The 20,627-nt window shown below is 47.5% G+C and overlaps 1 protein-coding gene and 2 pseudogenes across 6 annotated transcripts; 2 read left to right on the forward strand and 1 right to left on the reverse strand.

Moving 5' to 3' along the window:
- Positions 1-938: 938 nt before the first annotated feature.
- LOC123113635 (uncharacterized) lies at positions 939-20,594 on the reverse strand. 6 transcript variants are annotated; one of them, XR_006456098.1, is made up of 9 exons: positions 19,089-20,594; positions 18,480-18,547; positions 18,350-18,399; positions 18,094-18,190; positions 17,945-18,022; positions 17,706-17,873; positions 17,253-17,430; positions 15,237-16,680; positions 14,792-15,087 (listed from the first exon to the last, which is right to left on the reverse strand). XR_006456098.1 is itself a non-coding variant. In XM_044534936.1 (8 exons), exons 1-7 carry the CDS (start codon positions 20,452-20,454, stop codon positions 17,275-17,277), a joined length of 1,983 nt encoding a protein of 660 aa, XP_044390871.1. In that variant the 5' UTR covers positions 20,455-20,594; the 3' UTR covers positions 939-1,236; positions 17,253-17,274. The 6 variants fall into 6 exon arrangements, 5 of the variants coding, with proteins under 5 accessions (XP_044390871.1, XP_044390874.1, XP_044390872.1 ...); XM_044534936.1 differs by lacking the exons at positions 14,792-15,087; positions 15,237-16,680 and adding an exon at positions 939-1,236; XM_044534939.1 differs by lacking the exons at positions 14,792-15,087; positions 15,237-16,680 and adding an exon at positions 6,278-7,485.
- Positions 2,246-6,128, forward strand: LOC123115091 (uncharacterized; annotated as a pseudogene).
- Positions 7,756-11,528, forward strand: LOC123113636 (alcohol dehydrogenase 3-like; annotated as a pseudogene).
- Positions 20,595-20,627: the final 33 nt, after the last annotated feature.

Below are 20,627 nucleotides of genomic sequence, written 5' to 3' on the forward strand. Positions count from 1 at the left end.
TTTTGGTTTGCCTTGCCGGATTGCTTCGCGTCTATACACAATTATACCCAAAGCTCACTTTTCTTTCGTAACTCATATGGGGTGGCTCTTGGATCCGCCTGTCCTGTTTAGGTTATGATGGCCGACGAACAGCTCCAAGTTCACGGGTCACCAGGCTCGCCGGGTGACACTGGCTCCAACAATTGTCTGCGAGCATTTGCCCAGTTCAATTGACATTTGTCGTGGCCCTTCTCTATTTTTACTTGGAAAAATATAGTCCGTATGTGCCTCAGCGATTTTTAAAATCTAAGGAAATGCTCTATGCAGAAAAATACATATCTAATCTAGGGGGTATATGTAATAGCGGTAGATAAATAATAATGTTTAGATTCAGGCAGTATACTATAGTCTGCCTTCTGGAGAGGGGGCCTATGCTTGCTGAGTTCTTTGTATGGTGCCTTCAGGGAGGCTGTGCGGTGCCGAGCGGATGTACGGCGAGGTCTTCATAATGGCGTCAAGTCACCCTTGCCATATGGATCATATGTAAGCTCTTCCTGCTAACCTAGAGGAGTACATTTTGATGCTTCAAGTCTGAACCTATGTAACTTGTGAACTAATGCCTCCCTGAGTGTGTGTGTGTGCGCGCACTATGTTAAATCAAACGCCTTCAGACTGCTGTGAAGTAATGCCACTTGTCATATTGACCAAATTTCATTGCTTGATGGCCATTTAGAGTTGTCAAAAATCTGGGACTGTGAAGTCCATTTACATTGTCAAAAATCTCGGACTGTTTTCAGAGTTGCTACAACAATGGAATTTTCAGTTTGACAAAACCGTTTAAACTGAAAATCTGGGACTTCACATTTGCTACAACAGAGTTGTCAAAAATTCAGTTTACACTGTTAGTTTGACAAAAACTGTCCAAACTGAAAATTCAGTTATAATGGTGTAAGCATTGTTAATCTTTGTGGATAATTGTGGATGCTGTGAAGTGATTTAGATGTCTGCTTTGCTGTGCATACTGGCATCAAATAATTCCAACTTAATCAGTAGAAAATTGGTAACTCATGTAGGTTGGCATCAAATTATTGCCAGTAATACATTTATTGGCAATCAGTACATGATCAGTGACTGAATTAGTACATGCATAATCATCCCAACTCCCTTGTTCCATACAACTGTAGAAATATAGTCCACAATATGTTGATTTGCATCTTGTTTGAGCTAGCTGGCACTGTACGGTTCAGATGTTGTAGGCTGCAAGCATCAAAGTTGAAGAGGCTATTAACAGAAATAATTTTCTCATATTCTTATTTTTTCTTCAAGAGTAATTTGTTTTGTTATCAATGGTCTAAGATTTGGTCCTTGATTAAAACTGTCATGCCTTCTTCTTTTTGCTTGTTCTAATCTGCGAAGTAGTGACTGGTCAGGTTGACCTTTTTTTTCAAAAATGAAAAAAAATTCTACTCCTAGATAATACATTTACAGTACTAAAAAATTGTAAACTGGAACCAGCTAGTTTCTTCTTTGATTTATGTGCCGCTTGAAGGTGCATATATGTAACTAATGGCCCATAGGTTACCATTCTGTGTGATGTGTCATCCATGGACACACTTTTCTCCTCTTGTATTCCAATCACACCCTGTGGTGACCTTGGTTCAGCCAAGAGCATGTGGTGATAGATGTGTCCTCTTGTTTGACAAAAATTTATTCAAAACTTTGCTTTACTGAACGCAATTTGCCCTGTTTTGTCTGAACTTGGTTCAACCTGGAAAATATACTCCATTCTTACTGAAACTTACTGAACTAACAGTAGGAGCAGGGCAAAATGGAGCTGCAACCAAGCTAACAAGAACCAATCTAAAGTTCTGAAGCTTACTGAATCAAGATGCAAGAAGATGAGGATGCAACCAATGCTATACTCCATTTTTATTTACTGAATCTAAAGTTCTGAAACATACTGAATCGTATCTAATGCAGTTTTCAAGTTTAGTTAGTCAACCCAGTCCATTAATTCTTAGCTTAGACTGAACATTTGGTTACTCCAATTAATCCAGGTTACTCCAATTAATCCAAATTACAGCCACTACTCCAAATTACAGTCACTATACAGGATATACAATTCAGTTTAGGCGCTCATCAAATTACAGAACAAACATCCAATTAATCCAACTGGATGATCCACTGGTGATCTAATTCAAATCAATTTCACATCAATCTGATCTAAAATGATGTTATCCAAACAATCTCATATCAATTTGTCCATATGACAGCAATTTCTGGGAGGGGCGCTGGTACCTTCAACAGCAGCAGAGCCGGGGTCACCTGGACGAATAAGAAGATTGGGGCCGCCTGGACGAAGATCGGGAGCTGCACCACTACTAGCAGAAGCAACAGAGGCGGAGGAAGATGGAAACACCAGAAGAGGCCGGAGTGGCGAAAGACAACGTGCCGACGGCCGAAGCGGACGGCGCAGGCCCTGCGAGCGGTGGTGGTCACCTCTGTGGCAGCTGCGCAGGTGGGCGGCGGTGCTGGTGACTCGAGGAGGACGACAAGGAGGTTCTGCCCGTCAGCCGTGCAGCCGCCGTCCGTCGAGGTGTCACCGCAGAGGAGCAGGTGGGCGGGGGGAAGCTCGCCTCCGTGTGCGCAGGTAAGCAGGGGTGCAAGTTGGCAGCTGCGGTGCAAGCTGAGCTCTACGACGGCTGGGGCGTGCGGTGCCCCGCGGCGACAGGGGAGACGGTGGCTGGGGCACGCAGTGCCCGCGGGCGACGGGGTGGAAGACGGGTTGATTAACAAGAGAATTAAAAAGATAAGGGTTTATTTGCAAAATTATAAATGAACTAAGCTGAGGACAAGTTTTGCCGGACGGATAGAGTATTTAATACATATAAATATTGTGCTCAAGAAAACTTATTTATCTGTTGTTGCATACTTCGATATCACCTATGGATACGCCTTTGAATGTCAACATATAACTGCTTTATCATCCCCAACATTCAGGATACATAAACGGGGATGGCGTTGCTCAAAGGCGAGCACACATTACCGTGTTGAAGGAGTTTTGCCTCTGTTTATGCCTCAAATATCTATGTTGCCTCTTTGTGCTATCACTACTAGGCCCTCTTTATTTTGTTTATCAAGCAAATGTTGGATCTGATGAGGATTTACTCACGCTGGATCTGTACAACTATGGACTATCCCATCCGGTCTTTTATTTAAGCTTTGAAATGAGTGAATTGGATGTTGGGTTTGAACGATTGTGTTCCGTGACTTTTATTATGTTATATTATCTATTTCGAACTCTTCTCTGAAGGAGTACTATATTTACTTTATTGTGTTTGCCATTTTTTATACTTGGAGTGCTTCGGCGGTTCTGTAAATAGATTGAACATAAATATACCCGGCAGCATAGTTGCCGGATGCGGCAAGCTGCAATTCCTATCTAGTATACAACAAAGCAAATAAGCTATCCATATGTATGCATTCAAACAACAACAACAACAACAACAACAAAAAGTGGGCGATATTTTACCTTGTGGGCATTTCATCGAACACCTTGTGCGTGTTAGCCGCCGGCTCAATAAGTGAGCTCGCCAGCGCTTCGGTCGCCGCGGCGTCCGTCGCACGCCCTGCAAACTTCTTCTTCGGCCGCCTAAAGGAGACGTTCGCCGCCTTGTTCTTCTTCGCGGACACCTTGCCCTTCTTCGTGGGCGCCGCATTTGGGAGCTTCGAGAGGGGGGGCACATGGCTTCATGGCGGGCGCCGGCGCAACGCCACCCGCCGCCGAGGTCGTCTGTGGCGGCATGAAAAGGCCGCACGCGATGCCGGTGCTTGGAGGAGCTCTGTGGTGGCGAAGCCAAAGCTCACCGCGCTAGGGTTTGCGGCAACGGCGACGGAGGAGGGGTCGCGGGTGTAGGAAGGGGTGAGGGGGATGTCGGCGCGTCCGTCCATTAGGCGAATTCGCCGGCGGCGGCGCGGGCGGGGCGAAAGCGGCACGACAGAGAGGGTGCGGCGCGGGCGCTCAAGCGTGCAGCGCGAGAGAGCGGGAGCAGCAAATAAACAGCACGCGATGGCGTTTCGGACCGCGCGTTGAACTACTTATGCCCGCACAGGTTTTTTGCATCTCCAATGAAGCTCCCAGAGCGGTTGCGCGCGCTGGACTATTTATGCCCGCGCATGATTTTTGCATCTCCACTTAAACTCCCGGAGCGGTTGCCCGTGCGTAAAAAAACTCAAAATTTCCAACGCGGCGCGCGTCTGTTGGAGATGCTCTAAAGCATCACAACACCTGCCCAAAAAGAAGACAACGCAGTTTATATCGCCATCCCGCTCCCGTACACCTCCCGTTCGAGCACCGCCTCCGCCGCCAATCTCTGCTCCCGCACACACCGCCTCCGCCGCCAATCTCTGCTCCCGCACACACCGCCGCCGTCGCTCTCCGCTTCAACATCCACCGCCGCCAGCCTATCCACTCATCATCTACACAAAAGGGGAAAGAAAAGGGAAATCCCACTCCCATCCAGGCCGCCGCCGCCGCTTCTGATCTGATCTGCGTCCCCCCACGCCGGTCTAGCCCTAACGCCGTCGGTTTCTGCCGGCGGCGCGGTCAGACGACAAGCAGTGATGGCGGGGACCTCCGGAGCCCAGATCTCCTCCTGGCGGGCGGCTAACCGACCGAGGGCCCTCCCCGATCCGCGCCGCCCCTGCCCTTCCTCCAACATCCGATCCCACGCCCAATCAGCTGGACGCAAGCGAAAATACTCGGTGGCCATCGACGTGGATCCCGTCCGTGACTAGGCAAACATCGGGGACGGGCCAGCCGGCCTGATCGCCGAGCTTGCCCATGCCAGCGACGTGGCCGACTATGTCCGCTTCCGCGCCGTGTGCGGGCCGTGGCGGCGGTGCTCGCCGGACCCGTGCGCCGGTGGCCTGGACGGCCGCTTCCTCCCCCGCAAGTGGATCATGCTTGACAAGGCGCTTGCCGGGCCCCGCCGCCATCGCTTCCTTAACGTGTCTACAGGCGAGTGCATACGCATGGACCTCCCGGAGCTCGCGGAGCACACGTTGCTCGCGCTCACCCCAGAAGGCCTCCTCCTCCTGCTCGTCGAGCCCACCCTGGTCGTCCGCCTGCTTAACCCACTCACGCGGCAGCTCACCAACCTTCCGCCGGTGACCGCGCTCCTGAGACCAGGGCAGCATCGGTCCAGGCAATGCGGCTTTCAGATAGGACAAACAATCAATGTGTCTGGCGTGGGTCTTGTTGCCGACGCCTCCATGGTGGCAGTCAATTTCACTGATCCCAGGGGGCTTGTCGTCGCAAAGCCCGGCGATGAGAGTTGGACCATGGTCGACAAGGAATACATGAATTCGGTTTTGCCTTTTGCGGGGCGCTTCTACTGCGCCAACTACAGGGGCGTCATGGTGATGACGACCAGCTTGGATCAGCAGCCGCCCCCGGCTCCGGTTGGTCGCTGACCGGATGGCGCACAGCCTTCACCTGGTGGACAATGGCGGGGCATTGATGCTGGTGCACGGAGCGCTAATCCTGGACGGCGAGTATGCCAGGAGTTATGATGCTTACAGAGTGGATTTGGAAGCTGGGGTCCTGGCCCCAGCCAAGGCCTTCAACGGGCGCGCCGTGTTCATGGGCATGTGCCGCTCAATTTCTGTACCAGCTGAGGCTGCTTACCCCTCTGTCGCTGCTGAATACCATCTACCTGGGACACGATTGTGATGGCCAGATTCAGGGGTACAATATCGCGGATGGAAGCAGATGCAGTCTGATTGAGGCAGTATGTCCGCGTGGTATTGTGGATTGTCTCCGCTGCTGCATCCAGGGAGTCGGCAAGCAACTTGCTTGAGCCTCAGGACGAATGATGGGTATTTGACGAATGCCGGGTGTTACTCTTTGCTATGATTCTCCGGTGGGTGTGGTGTTTGCGGTGATTCTGGTCTTGGCCTACTGCTGGTGTGGCGTCTGCTGTGATTCTGGTCTTGGCCTACTGCTGGGTGCGGTGTCTGCCGTGATTCTGGTCCTGGTCTTATGCATCAATTACTGTGTATCAGACAGCATTATCATATGTACCTCAAATAATATAAACGCTTATCAAACAAAATTTGTTACTGGTTTTCTGTTTCTGATATTTACATATGATGTGGCAGTATACTGATGAAACAAAATTATCTGCATCTTCCTACTTTCTAGTACATCCTTGATGTTTTGTATAGACTGCTGCCCCTTCTCCTTCCATGATATATACTCTGACCTTTGTACATTCCTTCCATGAATATAATGATAATGTAAGTTCTAATCTGATTTTTGGTATCATTAGATGACTCACAACAGTCATACGAGTGTACCAATAAACATTTTTCTATGATTTGCAAAGTAATATGGTATATATTGATGTGGCCTTGTGCGTTTCTTTTTTGATGTGTCAACAGAAAAGAAACACTACTATTTTGCGAGGCTTGCCTTTCACGAACTTTGTTAAGTCGTTTTTATTGAGATTTTGAGGACCTGCTTTGTCAATTTATTTTTGCTGTTATCCTAGTTAGAGATATCTTATGTTTGCATATGTGATCTCATCCCTGGAGCTATACATGGAAGCATTGAAACAATGTGGGATGATAAATCAACCAAGAACAAGGTATGCGCGTATAGATCAAATGAGATTTTGTTCTTAATTTATGTGCTGATGAGTTTCTGTGTGATGCAACAGCCTCAAAGCTGTTTCTAGAGCTTTGACATAAATCACTTATAGAAAAGGGAAAAAGGAAGGATGGTGAGTCATTTATCTCAAGATATTACTGTTTGTTGTACGGCTAGACAACTACTCTGAAGCGGGAAGTTTATGTTGCGGTTTAAGGGGATCAAGCTCTGCGTACTGTCTATAGTTCTTGCATAAAGTGCATGAAACCCAAGGGGGACAAAAGCTCCTGAATTTGTTTGAGTTGTCATTCTCAGATCCATTCCATTTCATTGTGTTCTTTGGCACGATTTTTTTTTTGCCATAAGTTGCTTGTGATTATTGTGAATTTATAGTGGTTAGTGATATTTCAGAGAGTTTTCTGTTACCATATTTGCAAGCTGATGTTGCTTCTGACTTTTGATCCCTATTTAACAAACCACCTTTAGGAAGCTCATGTTTTGGAAGCTCTTAATGAAATGTACATGCGTGACATTCTAAGGTGCAACAAAGCGCGCACTAAAGACTTGTAGTAAAACTGAAATCCGGTGGCCAGGAATCCACCATACATGAGCTATTTCAGCTGCCTACTATAGTATTCTAGCAAAATTAACGACGATGCGTCAGGTCGTGGCCGTTGCAAAATGAGGACCCAGTTGGTTTTCTGGGTCGCCCCGGTTTTGGTCACCAAGTCAGCCCTCTCTGGCCTCATCGCTGTTTTTTTTTACTCACTTGTACTCCATGCTGCCCTTAGTTCCTCAAGCGCCAGGAGTATACATATACAGGTCTCAGCCTCACCTTCGTTCCTCAACAAAATCTGCAAAGCAGAAACAGCAACAGAGATGAGTTCTTGGAGCCAGCAACCGACGGGGGACAGGGATGGCGGCCGCCGGGAAGGTGATCAAGTGCAAAGGTCTGTTCCTGAAAGGCTGAAACAGTACTAGTTAGTTTCATCTGATTTTGATTTCATGTGAAGATTCCCTGGAATTGTTGAATGGAGATCATCTAATTGGTCTGGTTCGTGCGTGATCGCAGCAGTGGTGGCATGGGAGTCCGGGAAGCCTGTACGATCAAGGAGGTGGAGGTGGTGCCGCCACAGGCCATGGAGGTGCGAGTCAAGATCCTCTACACTGCCCTCTGCCACACTGACGTCTACTTCTGGGAAGCCAAGGTATCCACACACAACTGTATCTCACAGTTTTGTGCTTCCCAATTGGGTAATTGTGATGCACCTCAGTGGCTAATTAACTTGGTGATGTTCTGCAGGGCCAAACTCCGGTTTTCCCTAGGATCTTAATTAGGCCATGAAGCTGGAGGGTATGCATCCTCTATGTTTCAGTTTTGTTGCTTGGAGGAATCTTGAATCTTAAATCATTATTTATTCACACTGGCTTCGATCTAATTATAGTCATCCTGAACACTGATCAATCACTGGTATTAGATTGATACCTACATACAGCATATGAAGAATCATAGGATAGCGTCATCCATGACACAAGCTTACACTATAAAGTTTTTTTCTCGAATACGCACGAGTATGCGTACTTTATATTATAGAAGAGAGAGGGGGTAAAGAGCCCCACCACGTTGGGTTTACATATACATATATACACCCAACTCCACGCGTTCAGTATATACGCTGCTAACTTCTCGCGTCACTACCCACGATTAGAGCTCCAAAGAAACTCTCCTCATCCGCCTTGATGATGCCTGCTGCCTTCCATGATCTACCCTCGGCCTCGATTTTGCGGAGTACCCCTTCCACCGATGGTGTTGCACCATCGAACACGATCGCATTGCGATGTTTCCATAATTCCCACATCACAAGTAGGACGAGGGCACGGACATCTTTTCCGTCTCCATTGTTTCCACCCTTATTTGGGCACCACTCTATAAGCCGTGTATCCCCAGTTGGTATCCACTCTTGTTTGTTCATTGCCGTGCAGGTCCAGGTCCATACCATACCTCCCTTGCAAAGACACATTGGGCGAGGATATGATCTATGGTCTCCTCCGCTTGGTCGCAGAACGGGCAGGCTTCTCGGTGGTCTAGTCCATGCCGTGCTAATCTGTCAGATGTCCAGCATCTGTTACGTAGGGCAAGCCATGCAAAGAATCTGCATCTCAGCGCCGCTCGGGACTTCCATGTGAACTGTGCTGCCGGTGTGTGGTTTGACGGCCCCAAAATCTTGAACTGTATGCCGATTGTGTTGAGAAAATTCCATTTGCTTCCCATGCCCAGCGCACCGAGTCGTCTCTGTCTTGGTCCAGTTGGATCCCCGCTATCCGCTCCCACAGTAGTAAGTATTCCTGTAGCAATTGTGGTGAGAGCTCAGGTCCAATATCCATGGCCCAGACTCCATTCGTCATTCCTTGGGAGACCGTTCTAGTGGCTCTCGTGTTTTGCGTCACCAGGCCATAGAGGCTAGGCGCTATCTCTTCCACCTTGAGGCCCTCGACCCATCTGTCCTCCCAGAAGAGGGTTGTATTTCCGTTGCCCACGATCGAGTGGGTGGCCGCTCTGAATAAGTCCATGGAGTCGCAAGGCACCTGAATGTAAAAATCGCTCCACGGCCTCACGGGGTCTGACCTCTTGAGCCACGGCCATCGCGCCTGCACGGCGAAATTCAGCCAGTGCAAGTTTGGTAGGCCTAAACCACCTGCCCAATGTGGCGTACAGACCTCTTCCCAGGCCACTGCACACTGTCCACCACTCGCTTGAGCCTTTCCCTTCCATAAGAAGCCTCTGCATATCTTGACCATTGCTCCAAGTGTCTTGTTTGGAATGTCCAGGGCCATCATCGCGTCGATTGGTATTGCACATAACACTGACTTGACAAGGACCATTCTTCCACTTTTTGGCATATTGGCGGCTTTCCAACTCGGTAAGCAAGCTGCCAGCTGGTCAACCAGCCCAGATAGCTGCGCCGCTGTCTGCTTTCTCACAGTGAGGGGAAGGCCCAGATATTTGCACGGGAAAGTACCAATCGGGCATCCCAGGATGTGGATTACCTGCTCCATCTGTCTCTCGTTGCACCTAATCAGCATTGCTGCACATTTGGCGAGATTGACTTGCAAGCCAGAAGCATTTCCAAAGAGCTGAAGGATGGGAGCACATGCTTTTAGGTCCACTGTCTCCGATTTTAGGAAGATCATAACATCGTCTGCGAACATTGAAACCCTTTGTGCCATCCCTCTCTGAGCAAGGGGTGAGAGGATTCCACTCTGCGCTGCCATCTGGAACATTCTCTGTAACGGCTCCATGATGAGTATGAATAGCATAGGTGATAGTGGTGCTCCCTGACGTAAGCCCTGACAGTTGAGTATAGGTCTTCCCGGGGTTCTGTTGATCATGATTTTGGACTAGTTATTTTCCCATGTTCTGTAAGCTACTAATCTCCTCGTTATATCTTCACCCCATTTATATTTATAATTTTCCAAAAATAAAACAATCAGTACTTAACTACTTTACTCATTTTGTGACGTCTTTTGAGTGGCTAACTTCCTTGTCAGTTGTCAATTTTCTTAAAGTGGACTTTTATTTAACAGTATTATGTTTGCTTTTCGTGGTTTATCTTTTCTGCTAACTCTTTTTACTAACTTGCTTCTTGTTGCAGCATTGTTGAGAGCGTTGGAGAGGGCGTTACTGAGCTCATGCCGGGTGACCATGTCCTCCCGGTTTTCACCGGCGAGTGCAAGGAGTGTGCCCACTGTAAGTCAGAGGAGAGCAACCTTTCTAACCTCCTCAGGATCAACGTGGATTGGTGATGGAGAGTCTCGCTTCACCATTAATGGGAAACCAATCTTGCACTTCGTTGGGACCTCCACCTTCAGTGAGTACACTGTGATCCATGTCGGGTGCCTCGCGAAGATCAACCCCGAGGCACTCATTGACAAAGTTTGTGTTCTCAGCTGTGGTATCTCAACTGGTAAGAGATGGCTCCTCATGCCACTCTTTCCAAATGAAACACAATGTTCAGGGTGCCTCCATTAGTTGCTGAATTGTCATTTTTCTGCAGGACTTGGTGCTACCCTCAATGTCGCGAAACCGACAAAAGGGTTTGACGGTGGTCATTTTCGGTCTTGGAACTGCAAGCCTTGCTGTGAGTGATGTTCCAAGATGTTTTTGTTCTATGCCATAATTTTGCAGGCCGAAGAGAATTATGTGCTACAACCATGACTAATTATTGTGTGCTTCTCACGTGATCAGGCCATGGAAGGGGCCAAGATGGCTGGGGCATCAAGGATCATTGGTGTTGATTTGAACCCTACAAAATAAGAACAAGGTACGGTCTGCCTCAGGGAAAACAAGTACTATATCTTAATAAATATTTTTGGATGGAACACTGAACATCGATGCCATGATCGCCGCCTTCGAATGTGTCCATGATGTGCGTAGCTCTCAACATACCTATATCTGTACTCCAATGATAATTAATTGTAAACACGTTTTAGAGTTCAGACTGAATGTCGAAATCTGCTGGATGCAGGGGTGGGGCTGTGGCGGTGCTGGTGGGCGTCCCGCACAAGGAGGCGGTGTTCAAGACCCACCCGATCAACTTCCTCAACGAAAGGACCCTGAAGGGCACCTTCTACGGCAACTACAAGCCGCGCACCGACCCCCCAGAAGTCGTCGAGATGTACATGAGGAAGGAGCTGGAGCTGGAGAAGTTCATCACACACAGCGTGCCCTTCTCGCAGATCAACACAGCATTCGACCTCATGCTCAAGGGGCCTGCGCTGCGTCATGAGGATGGACGAGTAGATCGTCTCTTATTCGTCATGTGTCTCGCCGTTCTAAGATTTGGAGCAGGAGAAGTTGCCCCCTAACGAGGAATTATAGAGCCGTCTGCCCGTAACATTTTGGAATCATTGATTTAGACTGTTTACTTGCATAAAAACTTCAAGAGTGTTCTTGACAACATCATGGCAAAAAAAAAAAAAACTTGCCACCAAGTACTCCCTCCGTTACGATTTACTCGCCGTGGTTGAACTAAAACCACAACGAGTAAATTGGAACGGAGGGAGTAAGTCGCAAGTGTCTGCACAACATCTTGACAGCCCTTTTGTCGGCAAAGATGGCTGGGATAGCGTCGGAGTGATTCTAGGTGACAACAAGGGTGATCTTTGCATGAAGTAGAAAACCAACGTGTAGCGACTCAACTTGCACGCCATACTCAAAGAGTTTTACGGTAGCGACAAAAAAAAAATTTAAGAACTCTCGCCCAACTTTATTCATTCAAAAACAAGCGACATAGGTACAAGGTTTGGGTCCTGAGGGTTGCCCAACCACACATGTCTACCTAGTCCTAGAGTACATGCAAACTTGACGAGATTATGAGCCTCATAATTATGGTTCCTACGCTCATGAACAAAAGAGCAAGAATTAAAACTATTACATCGAAGCATTATTTCATGTATAAGAGCAGCGTTGGGGCCTCCTGTCCCTCTGTTAATATCATTGACCACTTCTTGGCAATCCGATGCCACACATATGTTCATTGTCACAAGATCTTCTGCCAAAGCCAACGCTTCTCTGCAAGCATAAGTCTCGAGCATCATCGGATCAGTAACTCCATGATAAACCACCGTCGATGAACCCAGATAATGGCCGTCCTGCTCTCGGCAAATTGCTGCAGCAGCTCCTCCGCGTCGAGACCTGGCCACTACCCCATCTACATTCAACTTTACCATGCCACTCGGAGGTGGAAGCCACCTCTTCTGCTGCACAACCGCCCCCCTTTGCGTTATTTCATGCACCTTCTCCGCATGTATCTGGCCCAGCTCCTGTATATAATTATTCACAAAGGATGTGGTCTGTTGTGGGCTCTGGAAAATTGACTCATATACAGCCTTCCTCCTTGCATACCAGATAGACCATAGTGTAATTACCATTCTCGTAAAACTTGCATGGTCCAGAGATTCGTTCAGTTGGAATAATCAAATCCTCGCCTTGGCTTCTAAATTTTCAGACATTTGGGAGACAAGAACCTCATCCGATAGAGCCCAAACGCAGCGTGACATCGTGCATGACACCAGCGCATGCCTCCATGAATCAATGCAGCCACATAGCGGGCATGTGGCCTGCACCGCCATGTTCCTTCTATGCAAAGTGTCCGTCGTTGGTAGCGAATGATGAGCGAGCCTCCAAAGAAAAATCCTTACCTTCGACGACACCTGCAACTTCCATAGTTAACTCCATGACCGTTCTTCTTGTTCGCCATTGGAAGACCCACTTCTTCCTTCGAGCCACTCCTCCCTTTGCAACTTCGTTTTCTGAAGAAATTTGTATGCCGAACTAACAGTAAAGTTGCCCTTCTTCTCCGGGTGCCACGCCCAGAAGTCTGATACATTGCGTGTACATACAGGGATCTTCAATATGGCATTGGCATCAATTGGCAGGAAAACACTACGTATCAAGTCCTCATTCCATGAAGCCGTCGCCAGGATCAATAGCTCTGACACGTACCTTGGAGGGTTTGCCACTAGGGACGTGATCGGTCGTGGTGTCATCTCCTTCGGTATCCAATTATGGGCCCAAATATCTGTCGTTTGTCCATTGCCAATCCGCCTTATAATGCCTTGCTGTAGTAAATCCCTTCCCTCCATAATAGCTCGCCAAATCTGAGATGGTCGCGACCCTAACTCAGCATCAAGGATAGACCTGTCTGGGTAGTACACAGCTTTAAGAATTCTAGCATTTAGACTTGTTGGTTCCTGGAGAAGCCTCCATGCTTGTCTAGCAAGCAGAGCCAAATTAAAAATTTCAAGGTCCCTGAATCCAAGACCCCCCAAATGCTTTGGCCTAGTCATGACATCCCAAGAAACCCATGCCGGCTTGCGCTCACCTTGCTTACATCCCCACCAGAATTTCCTGATAATAGACTTGATGTGATCACACAGTCCCCTTGGTGGAGCTTAAAGCAAGACATCAAAAAAACCGGGATGGCTTGTGCTACTGATTTGATAAGAACATCCTTGCCCCCTGCTGATAGACATTTGCTCATCCATCCCTTCACCTTGTCCCACACCCTGTCACTCAAATACTTGAACGTACCCTTCTTTGAGTGGCCCACATCAGTTGGCATGCCCAAATATCTGTCATTCAAAGACTCATTGTGGACTTGCAGAAAACCCTTGGCAACATCACGCACTATCTCTGGGCAGTCCTTACTAAAAAATATAGATGATTTTTCCTTATTTATTCTCTGGCCCGATGCCATGCAAAAAGTATTCAAAAGGTTTGAAACTTCCTCCGCTCCATCAACACTTGCCCTGAAAAATAGCAGGCTATCATCCGCGAATAAAAGATGATTCACCGTCGGTGCCGACGGTGCCACCTTAATGCCGCTGAGCTGGGATGATTCATTTTGAGAGTTTAACAGGCACGAAAGGCCCTCTGCTGCTAACAAGAAAAGGTAAGGAGAGATTGGATTTCCGAATCCAATACCTCTCATAGGTTGGAATTCCTCTGACTTCACACCATTAAACATAACAGAAAAAGATACTGAGCTCACCATATTCATCACGACAGTCACCCAAGGTGTAGCAAAACCCAGTTTTTCCATGATTGACTTCAAATAAGACCACTCCACTCGATCATAAGCCTTCATCATGTCAAGTTTTAGTGCAGCATAAACATTGTTCCTTGACCTCTTCCGTTTCATAAAGTGCAAACACTCGTATGCTGAGATTATGTTGTCGGTAATCAACCTTCCAGGAACGAATGCTGACTGCTCAGCTGATATAATCTCCGGTAGAATCATTTTCAGACGGTTTGCCAACACCTTCGAGGCTATCTTATAAAAAACATTACATAGGTTTATTAGGCGAAATTGAAATAGCAACGTCGGATTGGGTACCTTTGGGATTAATACCAGCAATGTATCATTCACAGCAGCCGGACTTTCCTCTCCCTTCACAATAGCTAACTCTGCGTTTGTTACCGCATGTCCACATATATCCCAGTGCTTCTGGAAAAAGTGAGCAGGAAAACCGGCAGGCCCTGGAGCTTTTGTAGCGACAAATGAATATTAAGAGTCGCTCCAACTTGATCTAATGGGCCATATCTTCCAATACTGGTGGGCAACAGGAGAACCCCGGGAAATAAAAGTACAATAAAAATCCCGGATGTAATATACCCTCAAGGCCACAACGACCATGCAAATGCAATGGTGGCTTTTTCGGAAAAAAAAAAAGAACTTTCAATCTATTCATCAACTGTCATGGTAGTACAAAGAACACCAAAAGTAGCACAAATTACATCCAAGCCCGTACACCTTCTATCCAACGACGACTACAATCACTGGGGCGAGCTGATGGTGTGCCGCAGTGATCGCCCCTCCCCCGTCGCCCCTCCCTCGTCGTAGCCAGGCAAACTTCATTGTAGTATACAGTTGGAAAATCGTCAAGTCGTCGTGCTAAGGCCCCACACGACCGACACAACAAAACAGTAACCATCACCGATGAAGAGAAGATTAGATTGGAAGGATCCAACATGTAAACACACAAACTTCGACGAACGAAGAAAAATACAGACTGAATCCGGCGAGATACACCGGAGACGCACCTTCACATGCCCTCCGACGATGCTACATGCACCACCGGGGCGAGGGCTAGGCGGGGAAAACCTTATTCCATCTTCAACGAGCCGCCACCCTCCATCACCCTCTGACCCTTACCACACCTTTATCAAACATTCGCTTCTTTCAAAGTACCTCTTTAAGAGGTTAAGCGCCATTCACTTCAGGAAAACAGTTGCTGTTTTTTCATATTTCACACCCGTGAATACTAATACAGGACAGCTTTACTTGTATGTTTCGATATACAGTATCTAAATATGTGAGGCTAATATTTTCGTACATAATTTTCTTACGGAAATGTTAACGCCCACACGTGTGGGCGTTTGCATCTCGCCCACACGTGTGGATCCGCGTCCGTTCGTGAGCGCACGGATCTTGGCATATTTTTAGTGCCACGTAGGACTGGCCTGGTGTGTGGGCGTTCACCCGGTCAGCCACACGGCCGTTTCACCATACGGGAGGGGCTGGTGTGTGGGCATTCAACAGTTCGCCCACACGCCACTTTTCCACGCACGCACAAGGGCTAGTGTGTGGGCATTTGTCATCTCGCCCACACGCCCGTCTCCTCTCCCACACCCAAGCTGCTAGTTGCCACATGTTTTGCAGCACACATGGCAACTGCCCTAGTGTGCTTATAAGCAGGTGACAACTCTCTTTTTACCCGAGCTGCCATGTGTTTTGCAGGGTACACGACAACTGTCTAGTGTGCACGTAAGCAGATGGAAACTCTCTCTTTACCGAGTTGGCATGTGTTTTTGCATGGTACATGGCAACTGCTCTAACATGCACGTAAGCAGATGGCAACTCTTCCTTTTTACATGGCAACTGCCCTAGAATGCTTGTGAGCACATGGCAACTCTCTCAACTGCCTAGTGTTAGTATGTGACAACTCCTAAAATTTTGAAATCATGGCAACTACAGTAGACCAGACCATACATGGCAACTGCAGTTGAGCAACCATGGCAACTGCAGTTGTCCGACATGGCAACCGTAGTTCAGCGACATGGCAGCTGCAGTTAAACGAATATGGACGAGGGTCTGCACCATGGCAACTGTGGGCACGCGATGACTGTCACGCGTGGCGTGCGGGACCAGGAGGTACGAGGCCTGACATATGGGACGTGTGGGCGTTATCTACTTCGCCCACACGCACGCGTGTGAGAGGGACCGGGAGGGGAAAAGGAAGATGTGTGGGCATTACTTGTTTTGACCACACATAGGTGTGTGGGCTGTTCCTCTTATACACCACACAAAATGTGTGGGCAGTCTCCCTAACGCCCACACGTGTGGCACTTAGCGGCGTCCTTTTCTTAAAGGCCAACCGTGCAACCACATCTAAATTTCAGTTTGAAACATACCTCAATGTCTTACCGCACGAGGTCCAAACACCAATAAGTGTTTACTGGGAAGCTGCAACTGAATAGGGGGGAGCTGAAATTTGAATATATATTTTAAATGATAAAAGAGGTAGAAACCTATACATTAACACGGCAATTGCAGTAGTGTAATGGTAAGGCTGGTCACAATGGGCAAGAACATAAGCTAGTAACTTACACACTTCTCTAGACTATGTTACTACCTCCATAGTGGATAGGAACATCTATGTAGTGTCATGCAACGATGTATTTATTAGGTTATAGACTCATTGTTTCTTGGAGGGTGTGATGTTCCGGTAACTTATCTAGTTACCACAAGCACCTCTCTCTTCATTAAATATGTGCTACATAAGCAAAGTTGTATTGGAGTGTGTGATGTTACTCCTAAGTTCCTCCCCATTGTGACCAGCCTAAGCGTGCTTTACAGCAGTTCGTTGGGAACACAGGTTCGACCTCCAACATAATAGTTTTACATTTTCTTCACATGGAACTAGTAGTGATGCTTCTAGGAGTCAAATCCGTGATATACTGATATATACTGAATAAGGCAGTTAATTATATAGTTAATACCTGCAATTCAAATCAACTCGGAATTTTTCAGACAGTAAGGGTGGCAGAGTGCTTTACCTGAGGGGGTCAGTAAACGTGGTTAGTATCTGTGATCGTAGTAAATCGGACGGTAATCAAATCCTTGGTTGCCACTGCCTGAGTGCGCACCATAGTAATATGAGTTACCGACAGGGTGTTGCTGTGAATTCCCATGGTGTCTGGCTCCACGCCAGTTGTTGAAGTATGGATGGGGTGCCTGCAAACAGAAACTTCTAATTAATTTAACTGTAGGTAACAGGACAAAACTGGTACAACGTAGCAAACATAAATAATTCCAACTTGTATGACAATAAGTTAAATTAAACTTATTCGAATATTCTAGTTCTGTTTGAAATGCTTAGCATATTTACAAGCATGGTGCCCATGATTTCCTGAACCTTCTAATCATACAACAGAACGAGATTGTCTTTTCTACAGCTGCAGGTCAAATGAGTGCATGGGATCGTATCATAAGCTTCACAATTTTCTTACCACATGAGGTCCAAATGCCCTGCTAGGTGCCATCTGGTGCTCCGGTAGTAGTGGTTGCTGCCACGGCGACTGATAGTTGCCATAGCTATGTATGTTAGGGGCAGGGGTCGACGGTGCATACATAGAGTTGCAGGGTCCAGTGAACTTGTTGAAACATTGTGGCAGCGGCTGCAGTGGCACATTCTAATTAATGTTGTTGTATGATGACTAAAAAACAGGGAATATGAAATACAGCATACCGGATTGTTTTGAGGGGGGCATGATGAGTACCCACCGTAGCCAGGCCCCTCCCACCTGTAGAAGCATCGTTGTGGAGGCTGGAAATGACACAACGTATTAATCTTGGTCTTTGACACATAGGAAACGAAACATACTGAATTCAGCATACCATATTGTTTTGATCAGGACAGGCTTGTGAGCTATGAACATTCCTTACAGTACTCTGAGCTAAATTTTGTGCATGGTTGGCTTTCTCAGCCAATAGCCTGAGGAACAACAAAACCAGTTATATGGAAGACCTCCAATATGAACAAAAACTAATTAGCATAGCATTCAGAACATTGAAAGGTTTTGAAGTTTAGAACAGATCATCGTTGCAACGATCTTCAAAGAACAGAGTTCTCATAACAGAGTCAGAAACCTGCCTTGGACGTTTGTTTTCAGATTCATAGGAATCAGGCTCACTGACACAGACCTATGGACACAAGAGAGGAAACTTTAGCGGGTGGGAATTTTTTTAACTATGAAAACTAGAACATGATAGAAAATACTTACAGCTGTATTATTTGGCTCATTCGAAGAGCTGCTTGTCTGTGCTGTCTGAATTGCTGAGACTTTAATGCCTACAAAAGACAGATAAACTCATAAGCAATGCCATAGTCATAAACAGGGATTCAGTAGTGCTCAAGCTATTTTATTCTTTCATTTTTGCAGACTCGGATGGAGTGCAAATTAGCACACAGGTTGTAAATATCCGCACGCCCATGCATAGAACAATTTGAATTTCTTTGATAAGCATTAGTGCAGCATTAATTTCTATCTGCACTGTAAGTTGATAAAATCTAGCTGCCCAGCACAGATTAGGATTGGATTCTACAGTGTAAGTATGAATCAGCAGGGAGTAGACCCTTACGCAAAAAAATAAAAACAATTTATACAAGATTAACATGTAGCCATAAAGACAAGGTAGGAAAACCAGATAGCCCTATTTCTCACAGTAGAAATCACAGAGTATCATATGTAGCTCTAAATAGCCCTAACAAAGATATGCACAGCATGGAGCATAAAAAGGTAGCAGCAAACAAGATAATTCGCCAGCCGCATTGTGCGTAGACACTGAAAGGGTCACGAGCATGTTGATAACAAGAGCAAGTGAACAATTACCTGGAGTCATTTTTAGATGGTTCACCAATGCACAGGGAAGGAATATTTGGCACGAAGGAGAATATTTTCCAAAAGGGTGCGCCCCAGGTGCTTCCACTTTCATCAGTGTTTTCTCCTTAAGGTCAACCGTAACCACCCATCGATATGAATCACTCATTTTCCTTGATGACTTGAGGTACAGTATGTCATTACCATCTGTGCTCAGGGTGGGGCAAGCCGAGTACATGTTCTTGAATGTCAAGCTCCCAGCGGATTCGTTCCTTTGGCCAGACAGTAAGGCTGAAAACGCCGAGTCATCGACCAAAATGTCATCAACATCAACAATGACTCCCTTGAGCCAACAGTCAGACTCAATCTCCCTAGTCCATGTCATGGCACTCCAACCATTCATTGTGCGCAGCGTCTTGGGCTTGTTGTCCACATGTTTGCGCTTGTAGAGCATGATCAAGTCAGAATCATAGAGCACAGTCTTGTTCCTGGGGTCAGATGGCTTTTCAGGAGGAACATCTACAATCTCTGTTACAGTGACGCGGTGTTCCATCTCAATAAACTTGATCAGACCATCAACACAGGCGACATCCCGGTAACGCCTGATGGCAGCTCCCGGGATTAACTGCTTCAAAATTTGTTCTCTGTTTCTAGGCAATGGCTCAGGCAATGGGATGAAGCGAGCGCGAAGGGGTTCTCGTTCTTGAAGTATGTCACACACCAGCATGCCGCACAGCAAATTGACCCACACCAGCACGCCATCTCGGAGCAGCATCACCTTGTCCGGTGTAATCGTACGGACCCCAGGACATGGGTTGAGCAGCTCCTTGGTCCTCCATGCTCTGTCCTCGGACGAGTAGATATGAAGCCGGTAATCCTTCAAGGTCGCCGCGTAACAGAGCGCTATCAGGAGATAATGATCGCCGTCGCTGCGGGGCACGATTCCGAACTCGGTACCTCCGCATCCGCTCAGCCTATCATCATCGGGAAGCGGCACGCTCTCGAGGGACGGGGACCTGGGGTCGCCCTTGTAGATGAAGTATTCAAAGTCGCCGTCGCCGGAAGCAAAGTAAGTGCGGACGAGGACGAACCGGCCCTCCGCGCCGACCACGTGTGGCTGAACTTGCAAGTCGGCGGCGTCCTCGGACTCGCAGTCGGAGTCGGAGGTGGGGGGCTTGGAGCAGTGGAACGTGTAGAAGGACACCGCCGGCGGGTCGGCGACCCAGAAGGTGACCTCCACGGTATGGTCGACCCTCGATTTGGCTGTGGCCGTGGTGTGGTTCCTGCTGACGGCGACGTACGCCTCCTGGGCGAGGAGAATCGACGCCGGCCACGGGGAGGCGTCGCCGGGGGGATCGACCGAGGCGCGGCCGGCCATCGATCCGGACGCGGTTTGATTTTAGGATTTCGGCCGGGGGTGTTGGGGATTGAAGGAGGCGCTCGAGGATTTGGGGGTTAGGGTTACCTCTCCGCTCCTCTCCGTTTTTTTTTTTTTGATCCAACCGCTCCTCTCCGTTTCCTTCGCGAGCAACTTGTATATGTCGAAACGAA

Source organism: Triticum aestivum, chromosome 5B (assembly GCF_018294505.1).
Source record: "Triticum aestivum cultivar Chinese Spring chromosome 5B, IWGSC CS RefSeq v2.1, whole genome shotgun sequence".
NCBI classification, from domain to species: domain Eukaryota; kingdom Viridiplantae; phylum Streptophyta; class Magnoliopsida; order Poales; family Poaceae; genus Triticum; species Triticum aestivum.

Bases quoted from the DNA above. Each gene is read 5' to 3' on its own strand.
- LOC123113635 (XM_044534936.1), bottom strand. From the start codon at position 20,454: ATGGCCGGCCGCGCCTCGGTCGATCCCCCCGGCGACGCCTCCCCGTGG. The intron at 18,548-19,088 runs GTAATTGTTCAC...TGTCTTTTGTAG, and splicing joins CCATCTAAAAATGACTCCAG to GCATTAAAGTCTCAGCAATT. The intron at 17,874-17,944 runs GTATGCTGTATT...GTGCCACTGCAG, and splicing joins GCCCCCCTCAAAACAATCCG to CCGCTGCCACAATGTTTCAA.